The sequence below is a fragment of the Ovis canadensis genome, chromosome 7, assembly GCF_042477335.2.
Source record: "Ovis canadensis isolate MfBH-ARS-UI-01 breed Bighorn chromosome 7, ARS-UI_OviCan_v2, whole genome shotgun sequence".
Taxonomy (NCBI): Eukaryota; Metazoa; Chordata; class Mammalia; order Artiodactyla; family Bovidae; genus Ovis; species Ovis canadensis.
The window spans coordinates 23,654,505-23,667,551 of NC_091251.1; the positions used below are offsets into that span (position 1 = coordinate 23,654,505).

Consider the following 13,047-nt stretch of genomic DNA (forward strand, 5'->3'; position numbering starts at 1 on the left):
CCTCTATTCCATTGGCCAAGAAACAAACTGACTTTGTGACCAGCTGGCCGGCCAACCCTGTGAGGCCTGAGATGGAAAAAGGTTGGTTTCACCCACAGGAGCCTCATTCCCTATGCAGAAAGCCCAGCCAAACCATTTTCAAATAAGTACATTCAGGGGACAAGCACAGAAACATTTATAAGAGCCTCTGTGAGGAGTCAGGGTTGCCCCTTCCCTCCTCCCCTCCCTTCTTCCGCCCTCTGCTCTGCACACACACCACTGCTGCCCCGACCTCCCTAAGTAGCACAGCCTGTTTCTATGACAACAGCCTCCTACTCAAGAATCTATAACAGCTTCCTATTTGCCATGAGACCATAGCCAAATGCCTCACCTTAGCCCTGAAATCCCTGCAAGTCACTTTACCCACCCATGTCTCCTCACTGTCCTTCCACACATGCCTTGCCCTACAGGGCCTAGTCACTAAGAACTCAGTCAGCCTAGGTTCAAATCCCAGCTCCACCACTTGGAGATGGAGACCTTGGGCAAGGTACGTAAATGACTCCGAGCCTCAGTTTCTTCATCTGTAGAGCAGGGAGAGTGGCAGGACCTATTGCTCAGGTTGAGTACAGTAGTGATGAACTGAAATGATTCAGGTAAAATGCTTAAAATTAAACCTGGCATATCACCCAACAGATATTAGCAACTGAAACACTCATCACACGAGTCACTGCTTTCATGAAGCCTTCCCTAGCAATATCGGTCAGCACCTTCTGTTTCTCCCCCGCAATTTTTTTTTTCTTAAAAAAAAAAAAAAGAACCCAAATCTTCTGTTTCTTAAAAGTTCTGCAAACAGCCAGAAGCCATAAATATTGGCTGGAGTTGTTGAGGACTGTTCCATGAGGTAGGTTACTTGGATGGCAATCAAATGTTACAAATTATTATTATTAAACTCACATCCTAAAATATATCTCTTCGTTCCCAAATTAGCTTTACCTCCAGTAACATTTCTGATGGGTTCCTCTCTAAAGAGATTGTGTTTCTGAGATCCAAAGCCTAATCTACAGAGACTGAACGTTTCTTAAGCGTCCCATGGACGCTTATGGGGCAAATGGGGATACACTGGCAGTTTCTCCCAGAGTGACATGCGGGGTCCCTAAGCCAATGCTTGTTCATTTAAAAAGAGAACATTAAGTTACCTGAAAAGCTGAAGTAATCAAAGTAAGAGTTACATCTACTCTTTCAAAGATTCCTCCTCTCAAACTTCTTGTCACAAACATTCAAGATTAAACCATGGTAAGAGGGGAGATGAGTGGCAAACACACCTGAGGTATAGCAGGACCTGGTGTAGTCAAACAAAGCAGCCTTAGCCCTCGGTCTCCCTGCCGCCAAACTTCACAGCACTTCATGCATCCTCTCATATGGCACAACTTCTACCTGGTTTTAAGCCTCAGGAGACTTTATACCAGTCTTCTGAGTTATAAGCTCCTTTCCTCTCAAGTTTGAAGGCCCCACAGGCCCCAACGCAGGGCCTTATTGAGCAGAGATCCATGTTTAAAGCAATCAGAGAAGAATCTAAATTTCACAAGTTTTGACAGTAGTTCTAATATATTCCAGACCATACAACCCCAGTAATAAGAGCCTTACCCTACAGAAAACTTCCAAGGGCCTACCTTAACTACTGGGTAAGACTGTAACAAATACTTCTGCTGCTGCTGCTAAGTCGCTTCAGTCGCGTCCGACTCTGTGCGACCCCATAGACGGCAGTCCACCAGGCTCTCCCGTCCCTGGGATTCTCCAGGTAAGAACACTGGAGTGGGTTGCCATTTCCTTCTCCAATGCATCAAAGTGAAAAATAAAAGTGAAGTCACTCAGTCGTATCCGACCCTCAGCGACCCCATGGACTGCAGCTTTCCAGGCTCCTCCGTCCATGGGATTTTCCAGGCAAAAGTACTGGAGTAGGGTGCCATTGCCTTCTCCAACAAGTACTTCTAAGAAAATGGTTTTTCTGAGGCCCTTAAGTACATTTAAAATAGTCTGCATTTGCAGCCTAAGGTCAGGGGGAACAAACACTTCCTTGGGAGTTGCTCCTGGTGGCTCCATCTCCGTGGTTCCAGCAGGGCACTGTCTGACCTTGCCCCTTTGGGCAAGGGAAGATGGGTCTGGGCCCCTGGAAGATGCAGTGCTAAGCGCTAAGTCTGTGGGGCAAATAGGGTCTAGCTGGTCAGCCTTTCTTCTTCTCTCCCGTTCCCTCTGAGGAGAGCTGCCCCCAGAGAACACGCCTGCAGCAAACGTGCCCCTGTAGAGGAAGTGTTCCCTGGCTCAGGTGGGGTCCCCAGGTGGGTTAAGTCTGACTCAGTTTTGGGGTTCAGTAGTAGGAAGCCCACTTCCTTGCAAATATGAGTCATGCTGTCTTATACCAGCTTTTTGGGGGGGGGATAAAAATGATGTTTGTATCTACCTGCTGACATTGTAGTATTTTTTGTCAGTTTATTCAGAACCTGAGAAGGGAAGGATGGTGTTATTTATTAGGCTCCCTCAGAATCCCCAACTCAACCCCTCATCATCAGGCCCATTATGAGGAAACTCCAGAAAAAGGTCCTATATGTGTCTCTCTCAGAGTCACATACCAGGGATACCTTGCAGATACTGCCCAGGCAATGACTGGAAGAAAATCCATCCTTCACCCTTGGAAACATCCACCCTACAAGTGACATGTCCAGAAAAGGAAAACCCGCCCTGTAGCCCACTCCTCATTATGTGTGGGATGGTCTAGGCTTTACCACACTGGCCACATTAAGTGTTTATATAATAGCTGCTGGAGACACTGGCAGTCATCCTTAGGACAAGGGAAAAGTACAAAAGTCTACAAGGAAAGACTACACATCTAATCAGCCATCAGCAAAGCTAAGACAACACATACAATCTTCTCCACCAAAAGCATCAGAAGGCATCTGACCTACCACTAAAGATCAAGATGGGGAAGGGTTTGCCCGCTTAGAGAGAAAGCATTGAAGAGGCTTCAGCAAGGCTTGGGGAGAGCAGGTATAACCCCAAACCACCCCGGGTGGCTGGGCCCCATGCTCTACACTGAATGCTTCCCACACCCCCTGATTAACTATCGCCGGTGATGGGCAGAGTGGACGGGGCTGACTCACGTGCTCCCTCATCTGGTTGGCCACGGTGTCGGACATCATGACGCAGCAGATGATGACGACCAGGATGAAGTAGAGCGCGTACATGAAGCGGGTGCTCCGGGACTGGCGCACCTTGGGGCCACAGCAGTAGGAGCAGCCGGCGTTCCCACAGCAGCAGGCCAGCTAGGAAGGAAACACAGAGCGTCTTCTCAGAGCCTCTCCTTTATAGACCTACTGAGCCCAGGCCTCTGCAGGTGAGCTCCCACCCATGGGACGTGTGTGAACAAAGCTGTCGCCAGGACTGGTCTGACATTGTCTTTAATAAACATGGTGAGGCTTAGGAGATGTCCAATAGCTAAACAGAAAAGGCGCCCTTCACCCGAAGCACTGTGATCACTCAGACAAAAACAATCAGGGAAGAGCACAAGAAGCCAAGAACCAGAAGAAGAACTAAGGGGAGTGGGAAGGATGGGAAAACCAAGAAGCTGAGCCCAAGAAAGAGACGTGTCAAAATCCATAGCCAAAGAAAGAACTGCATGCATGGTGGGGGCGGGGGCGGGGGCCGGAGGAGGGGGCGGGGCCGGGTGGAGGAGGGGGCGGGGCCGGGCGGAGGAGGGGGCGGATTACCACCAACAGGAAGCACAAAAGACACAGGCGCCTCTCGGAGATTCACGCAGGAAGGGTGGGCCTGAGGCTAATGAGTGGGCAGGACTGGGCTTTATCGGTCAATGCAACTGGACATAATTTGACTTGAGAATATTAAATAAAAACAGGGACTAAGTTTTCAGGTTTGGGTCTGGAGTTAAGTTTTTTTTTTCTTGAAGAGTTTTTTGTTTTTTGTTTTTTAAAGAGTAGTTTTAGGTTTTACAACAAAATTAAGGGGAAGGCACAGCGATGTCCCGTATGCCCCCTATTCCCACACAGGTACAGTCTCTCCCACTGTCAATATCATCGACCAGAATGGTACATTAAAAAAAATTTTTTACCAAGGATGAACTTGCACTGGCACCTCAAAATCACACCAAGTCCATGGTTTACATAAGGCTCCATTCTCGGTGTCCTGTATGTTACGGGTTTAGATAAATGTCCAATGACATCGATCCATCATTACAGTATTAAGAGTATTTTCACTGCCCTAAAAGGAAACTATTCTTTAGTAACCACCGGGCAAGAGAACACAGCGTTGTTACAAGCTTAAAGTATTCAGCCAGCCTGGATTTGGGACCTGGCTCTGCAACCTATTAGCTATGAGCCCCAAGCAAGTTTCCTTACTTTTCAAGACTCAGACTCCTCATGTATTAGAGTACGGGTGGTAACATACTTAATGTACTGCTGGTCTCTTGGATAACCTAATCAGACATACCTGGTTTTAGGGAGGAATTTGCTCTTTAGTAAATAGAGAATAATACAAAAGAGATTACCGTAAACTACAAATGACCACCAAAACCTATGTGTTTTAACACTATATATAAAAACCTAACAATGTAATCTTTTGATCATGATTTAGCAGGAAGTTCAGAGTTTTGCACAGCTTCAAAACAAGCATCAGTTAGAAGGCTACACTATAAACATCACTTATGGTAAGAAGAGATCACGGGAGTAAGATGACAACAGGCTGTAATCATCAGGACAGATCTTGGAAAGATACACATTTCCCAGATTATTTAATCTACTTCATGAAATCGCTGTTGTTTAAGCCCTTTGTCATTCTGCACTATTTCATTACTTGAAATGTCCTAATGTGCCCTTTCCATCTTACATGCAGTTTTCTAAGCCATTTTCCTCAAGACTCTTCTTGCCTCATAAGGCTGGGCCACTGCTTTGCAAGATCAGCTCCTCTACCGGGCTGAGCTAACAGATCACACAGCAGAACCCTAACTCCGCTGCCTTTATGGTGTTCTTACAGGCCACCTTCCTTCACAGTTCACTCACCCACGGTCTCTGTCTTTGATTTGCTGATCCCTTTCCACTCATATGCCCCAAGTTTTCTTTTCTCTCCCTCGCAGCTCCCTCTTTTCTCCTCCCACTGGCCTAGCTGGCTCCTCTCCCAGCCCTGCCTCCCTCCTCTGCCTCTCAAATTCCTTCCCAACTGCCTCATTCACTGGTTGCTAACTCTTTAAGCTCCATGGTCTTAGATAACCAGTTTTACTGTCTTTCAAATTCAAATGTGATCAAATATTTATCCTACATGGAAAACGAAATATTTAGAAGCAGATGATACATACCATGACATCACTTACCCAAAGCAGAATCAACCTTTACACTTAACTGTCTCCGCAGAGGGAAAAATGAACAGATGCAGATATAATGTGAGCCTAATCGATCATTTAAAGACAGATGGTAACAGAGGAATATGATTATGGAAAATGAAGAGAAAATCATATTGGTTTAATCCTATCATTTTTAAAGTCACGTAGCATTGTATAGACCTAATTTTTAAGTTGGAAAATGAAACTATTTCCTGCCATATCAGTAAACAAGTATGTGACAGTCATCCGCAACTGCAGTCTCCACGTGAGCCAGGAGCTCTGAGGAAACTCAGGATGTGAAAACACGAGAAACTTGCCCCAAAGAGCTGAGATCTATATCAAAGGAACAATTTCAATGAGACCCAACTCTTGCATCTCCCCACACATAGCAAAGTGCCAAACTTCTGGGGACAGTAATCTTCTGATATTCAGACTGCGTGCCCTTTGTTGCAAAGTGAGTGAGTGAAGTCGCTCAGTCGTGTCCAACTCTTTGCGAGCCCGTGGACTGTAGCCCACCAGGCTCCTCCGTCCATGGGATTCTCCAGGCAAGAGTACTCGAGTGGGTTGCCATTTCCTTCTCCAGGGGATCTTCCTGACCCAGGGATCGAACCCAGGTCTCCCACATTGCAGGCAGACGCTTTAACCTCTGAGCCACCAGGGATGTCTTTGTTGCAAAGCTGCTATATATCCTAGCTTCCCCTTACCTCCTCAGAGCAGGTTCTCAGAACTATCTGAAATGCTGTCTCCTAGGCTACAGTCCTCATTTTGCCCCCAAAGAAAACTTAAATGGCAACTCTCATTTTGTGCGTTTTTTTTAATCAACAAAATTCTCCTTATTTTTCACTTTCACTCTGTATATGGTATTTATGTGTATATACATATGAGTTTCCCTGGTGGCTCAGTGGTGAAGAATCCACCTGCAATGCAGGAGATGCGGGTTTGATCCCTCAGTCCCCTAGAGGAGGAAATGGCAATCCACTCCAGTATTCTTGCCTGGGAAATCCTATGGACAGAGCAGCCAGCAGGCTATAGTCCATTGGGTCACAAAAGAGTCAGCTATGACTTAGCAACTAAACCACCACCATACACACACACATACATATAGATAGATAGGCAGATATAGATGTGTGCACATATATACACACACACGCCTATTATTAGAATCAAATAGCAGAGCTCTACTAGCCTACAAGTTATTTATCAATGAAAACTAGGCCAATCACAAACAGTAAAAGTGTACTACGTGCATGCTAAGTCACTTCAGTCATGTCCGACTCTTTGCAACCCCACGGACTGTGTGTAGCCTGCCGGGCTCCTCTGTCCGTGAGATTCTCCAGGAAAGAACACTGGAGTTGGTTGCCATGCCCTCCTCCAGGAGATCTTCTCGACCCAGAGAACAACCCCCCGTCTCTTACGTCTCATTATCTTAAGCCATCATTGACATGGAAGTGGAAATTCAAAACAGCATCCATGAAAGTACTGTTATGTTAGCATCAGGGAAAATCTCACAGCCCTGCTGACTTACCCCTTCCTTCTGGAAGAGTATAATTTATAAAATGGGTTTATCTTTTATTCCCTGACATTCACAGCTTTATTGCTCTGGGCATTTGTTGTTCAGTTGCTCAGTCATGTCTCTTTGTGACCCCATGGACTTAGTCGTGTCTGACTCTTTGTGACCCCATGGACTGCAGCACTCCAGGCTTCCTTGTCGTTCACCTTCTCCCAGAGTTTACTCAAACTCATGCCCATTGAGTCAGTGATGCCATCCAACCATCTTGTCCTCTGTTGTCCCCTTCCTCCCCTGCCTTCAATCTTTCCCAGCATCAGGGTCTTTTCCAATGAGTCCATTCTTCGCATCAGATGGCCAAAGTATTGTAGCTTCAGCATCAGTCCTTCCAATGAATATTCAGAACTGATCTCCTTTAGGATGGACTGGTTGGATCTCCTTGCAGTCTAAGGGACTCTCAAGAGTCTTCTCCAACACCACAGTTCAAAAGCATCAATTCTTCAGTACTCAGCTTTCTTTATAGTCCAACTCTCACATCCATACATGAGTACTTGAAAAACCATAGCTTTGACTAGATGGACCTTTGTTGGCAAAGTAATGTCTTTGTTTTTTTAATACACTGTCTAGGTTTGTCATAACTTTCCTTCCAAGGAGTAAGCGTCTTTTAATTTCATGGCTGCGGTCACTATCTGCAGTGATCTTGGAGCCCAAGAAAATAAAGTCTGTCACTGTTTCCATTGTTTCCCCATCATATTGCCATGAAGTGATGGGACCAGATGCCATGATCTTCATTTTTTGAATGCTGAATTTTAAGCCAGCTTTTTCACTCTCCTCTTTAACCTGCAAGAGGCTCTTTAGTTCCTCTTCACTTTTTGCCTAAGGGTGGTATCATCTGCATACCTGTGGTTATTGATATTTCTCCCAGCATTCTTGATTCCAGCTTGTGTTTCATCCAGCCTGGCATTTCACATGATGTACTCTGCATATAAGTTAAATAGGCAGGGTGACAATATACAGCCTTGACGTACTCCTTTCCCAATTGGAACCAGTCTGTTGTTCCATGTCCAGTTCTGTTGTTTCTTGACCTGCATACATGGCACTCCCCAAACCTACAACTTCAAAACTGGAGAAATCAATTCCTAGCCAGTCTAACTTCTGGGGCTGTCACCAGCTTGGAGATGAATGTCTGTGTCTTGTTACTCCTGATTCCAAAGGACTTAAACTTTCTACTGAAAAGGTAGAAAAAACAAAGGCAGAATGTGCAACACCCAGAGTGAACCCTAATGTAAACGGCGGACTTTAGATGGTAAGGAAGTGTCCACGCAGATCACTGGTGGTACCGGACGTACCGCCATGGCTGCTGCGGCTGCTGCTGAGTCGCTTCAGTCGTGTCCGACTCTGTGCGACCCCATAGATGGCAGCCCACCAGGCGCCCCCGTCCCTGGGATTCTGCAGGCAAGAACACTGGAGTGGGGTGCCATTTCCTTCTCCAGAGCATCAAAGTGAAAAGTGAAAGTGAAGTCGCTCAGTCGTGTCTGACTCCTTGCGACCCCATGGACTGCAGCCCACCAGGCTCCTCCATCCATGGGATTTTCCAGGCAAGAGTACTGGAGTGGGGTGCCATTGCCTTCTCCGACCACTATGGCAGGGGGTGGAATAATGGAAGAGCTGTGTGTGTAATGAACATAGCATTCTGGTGGGGATGTGAATAGTGGGAGAGCGGTGTGTGTGTAATGAAGTACCACTCTGGTGGGGCATGTGAGTAGTGGGAGAGCTGTGTGTGTAATGAAGGTACCACTCTAGTTGGGGGTGTGAATAGTGGGACAGCTGTGTAAAGAATGTAGCACTCTGATAGGGGTGTGAACAATGGGAGAGCTGTGGTGGGGTGACTGTGCCGCTGTAGCGAGGGGTGTGAACAGTGGGAGAGCGGTGGTGGGGTGACTGTGCCGCTGTAGCGAGGGGTGTGAACAGTGGGAGAGCGGTGGTGGGGTGACTGTGCCGCTGTAGCGAGGGGTGTGAACAATGGGAGAGCAGTGGTGGGGTGACTGTGCCGCTGTAGCAAGCGGTGTGAACAGTGGGAGAGCAGTGGTGGGGTGACTGTGCCGCTGTAGCAAGGGGTGTAAACAATGGGAGAGCGGTGGTGGGGTGACTGTGCCGCTGTAGCAAGCGGTGTGAACAATGGGAGAGCAGTGGTGGGGTGACTGTGCCGCTGTAGCGAGGGGTGTGAACAGTAGGAGAGTGGTGGTGGGGTGACTGTGCCGCTGTAGCGAGAGGTGTGAACAATGGGAGAGCAGTGGTGGGGTGACTGTGCCGCTGTAGCGAGGGGTGTAAACAATGGGAGAGAGGTGGTGGGGTGACTGTGCCGCTGTAGCGAGAGGTGTGAACAATGGGAGAGCGGTGGTGGGGTGACTGTGCCGCTGTAGCAAGCGGTGTGAACAATGGGAGAGCTGTGGTGGGGTGACTGTGCCGCTGTAGCGAGAGGTGTGAACAATGGGAGAGCGGTGGTGGGGTGACTGTGCCGCTGTAGTAAGCGGTGTGAACAATGGGAGAGCGGTGGTGGGGTGACTGTGCCGCTGTAGCAAGCGGTGTGAACAATGGGAGAGCGGTGGTGGGGTGACTGTGCCGCTGTAGCGAGAGGTGTGAACAGTGGGAGAGCGGTGGTGGGGTGACTGTGCCGCTGTAGCGAGAGGTGTGAACAGTGGGAGAGCGGTGGTGGGGTGACTGTGCCGCTGTAGCAAGCGGTGTGAACAATGGGAGAGCGGTGGTGGGGTGACTGTGCCGCTGTAGCGAGGGGTGTGAACAATGGGAGAGCGGTGGTGGGGTGACTGTGCCGCTGTAGCAAGCGGTGTGAACAATGGGAGAGCGGTGGTGGGGTGACTGTGCCGCTGTAGCGAGGGGTGTGAACAATGGGAGAGCGGTGGTGGGGTGACTGTGCCGCTGTAGCGAGGGGTGTGAACAATGGGAGAGAGGTGGTGGGGTGACTGTGCCGCTGTAGCGAGAGGTGTGAACAATGGGAGAGCAGTGGTGGGGTGACTGTGCCGCTGTAGCGAGAGGTGTGAACAATGGGAGAGCAGTGGTGGGGTGACTGTGCCGCTGTAGCGAGAGGTGTGAACAGTGGGAGAGCGGTGGTGGGGTGACTGTGCCGCTGTAGCGAGAGGTGTGAACAATGGGAGAGCGGTGGTGGGGTGACTGTGCCGCTGTAGCGAGAGGTGTGAACAGTGGGAGAGCGGTGGTGGGGTGACTGTGCCGCTGTAGCGAGAGGTGTGAACAATGGGAGAGCAGTGGTGGGGTGACTGTGCCGCTGTAGCAAGCGGTGTGAACAGTGGGAGAGCGGTGGTGGGGTGACTGTGCCGCTGTAGCGAGAGGTGTGAACAGTGGGAGAGCGGTGGTGGGGTGACTGTGCCGCTGTAGCGAGAGGTGTGAACAGTGGGAGAGCGGTGGTGGGGTGACTGTGCCGCTGTAGCAAGCGGTGTGAACAATGGGAGAGCGGTGGTGGGGTGACTGTGCCGCTGTAGCGAGGGGTGTGAACAATGGGAGAGCGGTGGTGGGGTGACTGTGCCGCTGTAGCAAGCGGTGTGAACAATGGGAGAGCGGTGGTGGGGTGACTGTGCCGCTGTAGCGAGAGGTGTGAACAGTGGGAGAGCGGTGGTGGGGTGACTGTGCCGCTGTAGCGAGGGGTGTGAACAGTGGGAGAGAGGTGGTGGGGTGACTGTGCCGCTGTAGCGAGAGGTGTGAACAATGGGAGAGCAGTGGTGGGGTGACTGTGCCGCTGTAGCGAGAGGTGTGAACAATGGGAGAGCAGTGGTGGGGTGACTGTGCCGCTGTAGCGAGAGGTGTGAACACTGGGAGAGCGGTGGTGGGGTGACTGTGCCGCTGTAGCGAGAGGTGTGAACAATGGGAGAGCTGTGGTGGGGTGACTGTGCCGCTGTAGCGAGAGGTGTGAACACTGGGAGAGCGGTGGTGGGGTGACTGTGCCGCTGTAGCGAGAGGTGTGAACAATGGGAGAGCAGTGGTGGGGTGACTGTGCCGCTGTAGCAAGCGGTGTGAACAGTGGGAGAGCGGTGGTGGGGTGACTGTGCCGCTGTAGCGAGAGGTGTGAACAGTGGGAGAGCGGTGGTGGGGTGACTGTGCCGCTGTAGCGAGAGGTGTGAACAATGGGAGAGCAGTGGTGGGGTGACTGTGCCGCTGTAGCAAGCGGTGTGAACAATGGGAGAGAGGTGGTGGGGTGACTGTGCCGCTGTAGCAAGCGGTGTGAACAATGGGAGAGCAGTGGTGGGGTGACTGTGCCGCTGTAGCAAGCGGTGTGAACAGTGGGAGAGCGGTGGTGGGGTGACTGTGCCGCTGTAGCAAGCGGTGTGAACAGTGGGAGAGCAGTGGTGGGGTGACTGTGCCGCTGTAGCAAGCGGTGTGAACAGTGGGAGAGCTGTGGTGGGGTGACTGTGCCGCTGTAGCGAGGGGTGTGAACAATGGGAGAGCGGTGGTGGGGTGAGGAAGCACGGATTATGTTTGAAGTCTGTGTCTCTTCCTCTTCGTTTTGCTGGAACCCCGAACATCTTAAAAATAAATCTATCGAAAAACAAACAACATATGAACAAAACAGTGCCCATCAATGGCTCAATAAACAGATGCTAAATGAATAACATACGATAAATTCCTAACAGCAACGCTCCTCAAATCAAAGGGCTCACAGCCCCACTCCACAAGGCCAAGGGTACACGGCACATGCTGCACTCTGGACCTCTCACGCCCACACGGTATCACAGAGGGCTAATTAGGAAGGCCTTGAATTTCTGCACACAATCTTTCCCCACAAGAAATCAGTATACATTCAAGAGGGACCCAAGACAATCCTTTGGGAGGACCCTGTTTACAATTCTTCTAGAAGTTCGTCCTGCAGGTATGATTACACAAGGGCAGAGGTTTAAGTATAAGATTGCTCATTAAAAGCATAAAAACAGTCTTATTCTCCAGCTGCACAGGGACTGAATAAATTAATTATGGACTCTCCCCAAAGGAAGAAGGCAGCATTATGGGCCTCCTGTCACATGCTGAAGTCCTAATCCCCTGTATCTCTGCACGTGACTATTTGGACAGAGGGCCCTGAAAGAGGTAGTTAAGATTAAACAAGGTCATCGGGTGGGCCCTAATCCAGTATGACTGGGGTCCTTATAAGAAGAAGAGATTAGGACACAGACACACGCAGAAGGAAGACCATGTGAAGCCACAGGGGGAGGTCAGCCATCTGCGAGTCAAGGAGAGAAGCCTCCCATGATCCTGGACTTCTAGCCCCCAGATCTGTGAACAATTAAGTGTCAGATGTTTACTTACACCACCCGGTCTGTGGTACTTGGTTATGACGGTAAACTAACACAGTCAGTAGAGCCGGATACTTTATAGTAATGCATATCTATAAGTGGGGTGTGTGGATACAAAGACCACTAACATCAATCAGCCAGAGGGTGGGCCTAGGAGGCTGGGCCTCGATGTGGGGAGGGAAATAAGACAGCTATGCCGCACAGTTCTGCTCTCCTATTTGGGTTTTTAACCATGTATGTGTATCGCCCTTGTGATTTAAAAAAAAAAAAAAAGAAAATAGACTATTTAAGAGTAACTGTGTTTTGAGATATTGATACAGAAGTATTTGCAACGTGGCATTGACTTGTGTGATTTCTTTCTTTCTGAAGAACTCCCCCTCCTTCAAATATACTGAAAAAGAAAAAATTTCAAAGAGCTGTTCACACCCTATGTTTAACTTCCTTTGAAATAACCACAGCATAAAGAGTAAAGGTTTTTCTAAATAGAAGGTGCTTTTTCCAAAGAGGAGGGTGAGCAGAGTCCACATGAAAGGATAAGCCAGCCTCTTGCTGCTACCTGGAGCTGGGCCTTCCCCTTAGTGTGAGTTTTCCTCTCTTATCTAAGGAGAATACACACACACCCGCGCGCGCGCGCGCACACACACACACACACACACACACTCCCCACAATAATAAACATCAGTCACCCTCCCTGTCCTCCCCACTGGCCTTGGGCTTGTCAACCACAAATTGTCGCTTGCCCTGGGTGCTTGCTTGCCTTTCACCTCTGCAAGGATTAAGTCATGCGCTGCTGCAGCAGCTGACCTCAACACCCCCTGAAGGAGTTCAGGGTGGAGAGCAGAAGAGAGGCATCTTTGAGCTGG

The 13,047-nt window shown here is 49.3% G+C and overlaps 1 protein-coding gene across 4 annotated transcripts in view; it reads right to left on the minus strand.

The window, feature by feature from the left end:
• Window positions 1–13,047, minus strand: part of SERINC5 (serine incorporator 5) — a 109,440-nt gene that overhangs the window by 52,650 nt on the left and 43,743 nt on the right. For all 4 annotated transcript variants that reach the window (XM_069595388.1, XM_069595387.1, XM_069595390.1 and 1 more), the window contains exon 2: window positions 3,135–3,296. In XM_069595388.1, the coding sequence (XP_069451489.1) occupies window positions 3,135–3,296 (162 nt within the window). The remainder of the gene's footprint in view (window positions 1–3,134; window positions 3,297–13,047) is intronic.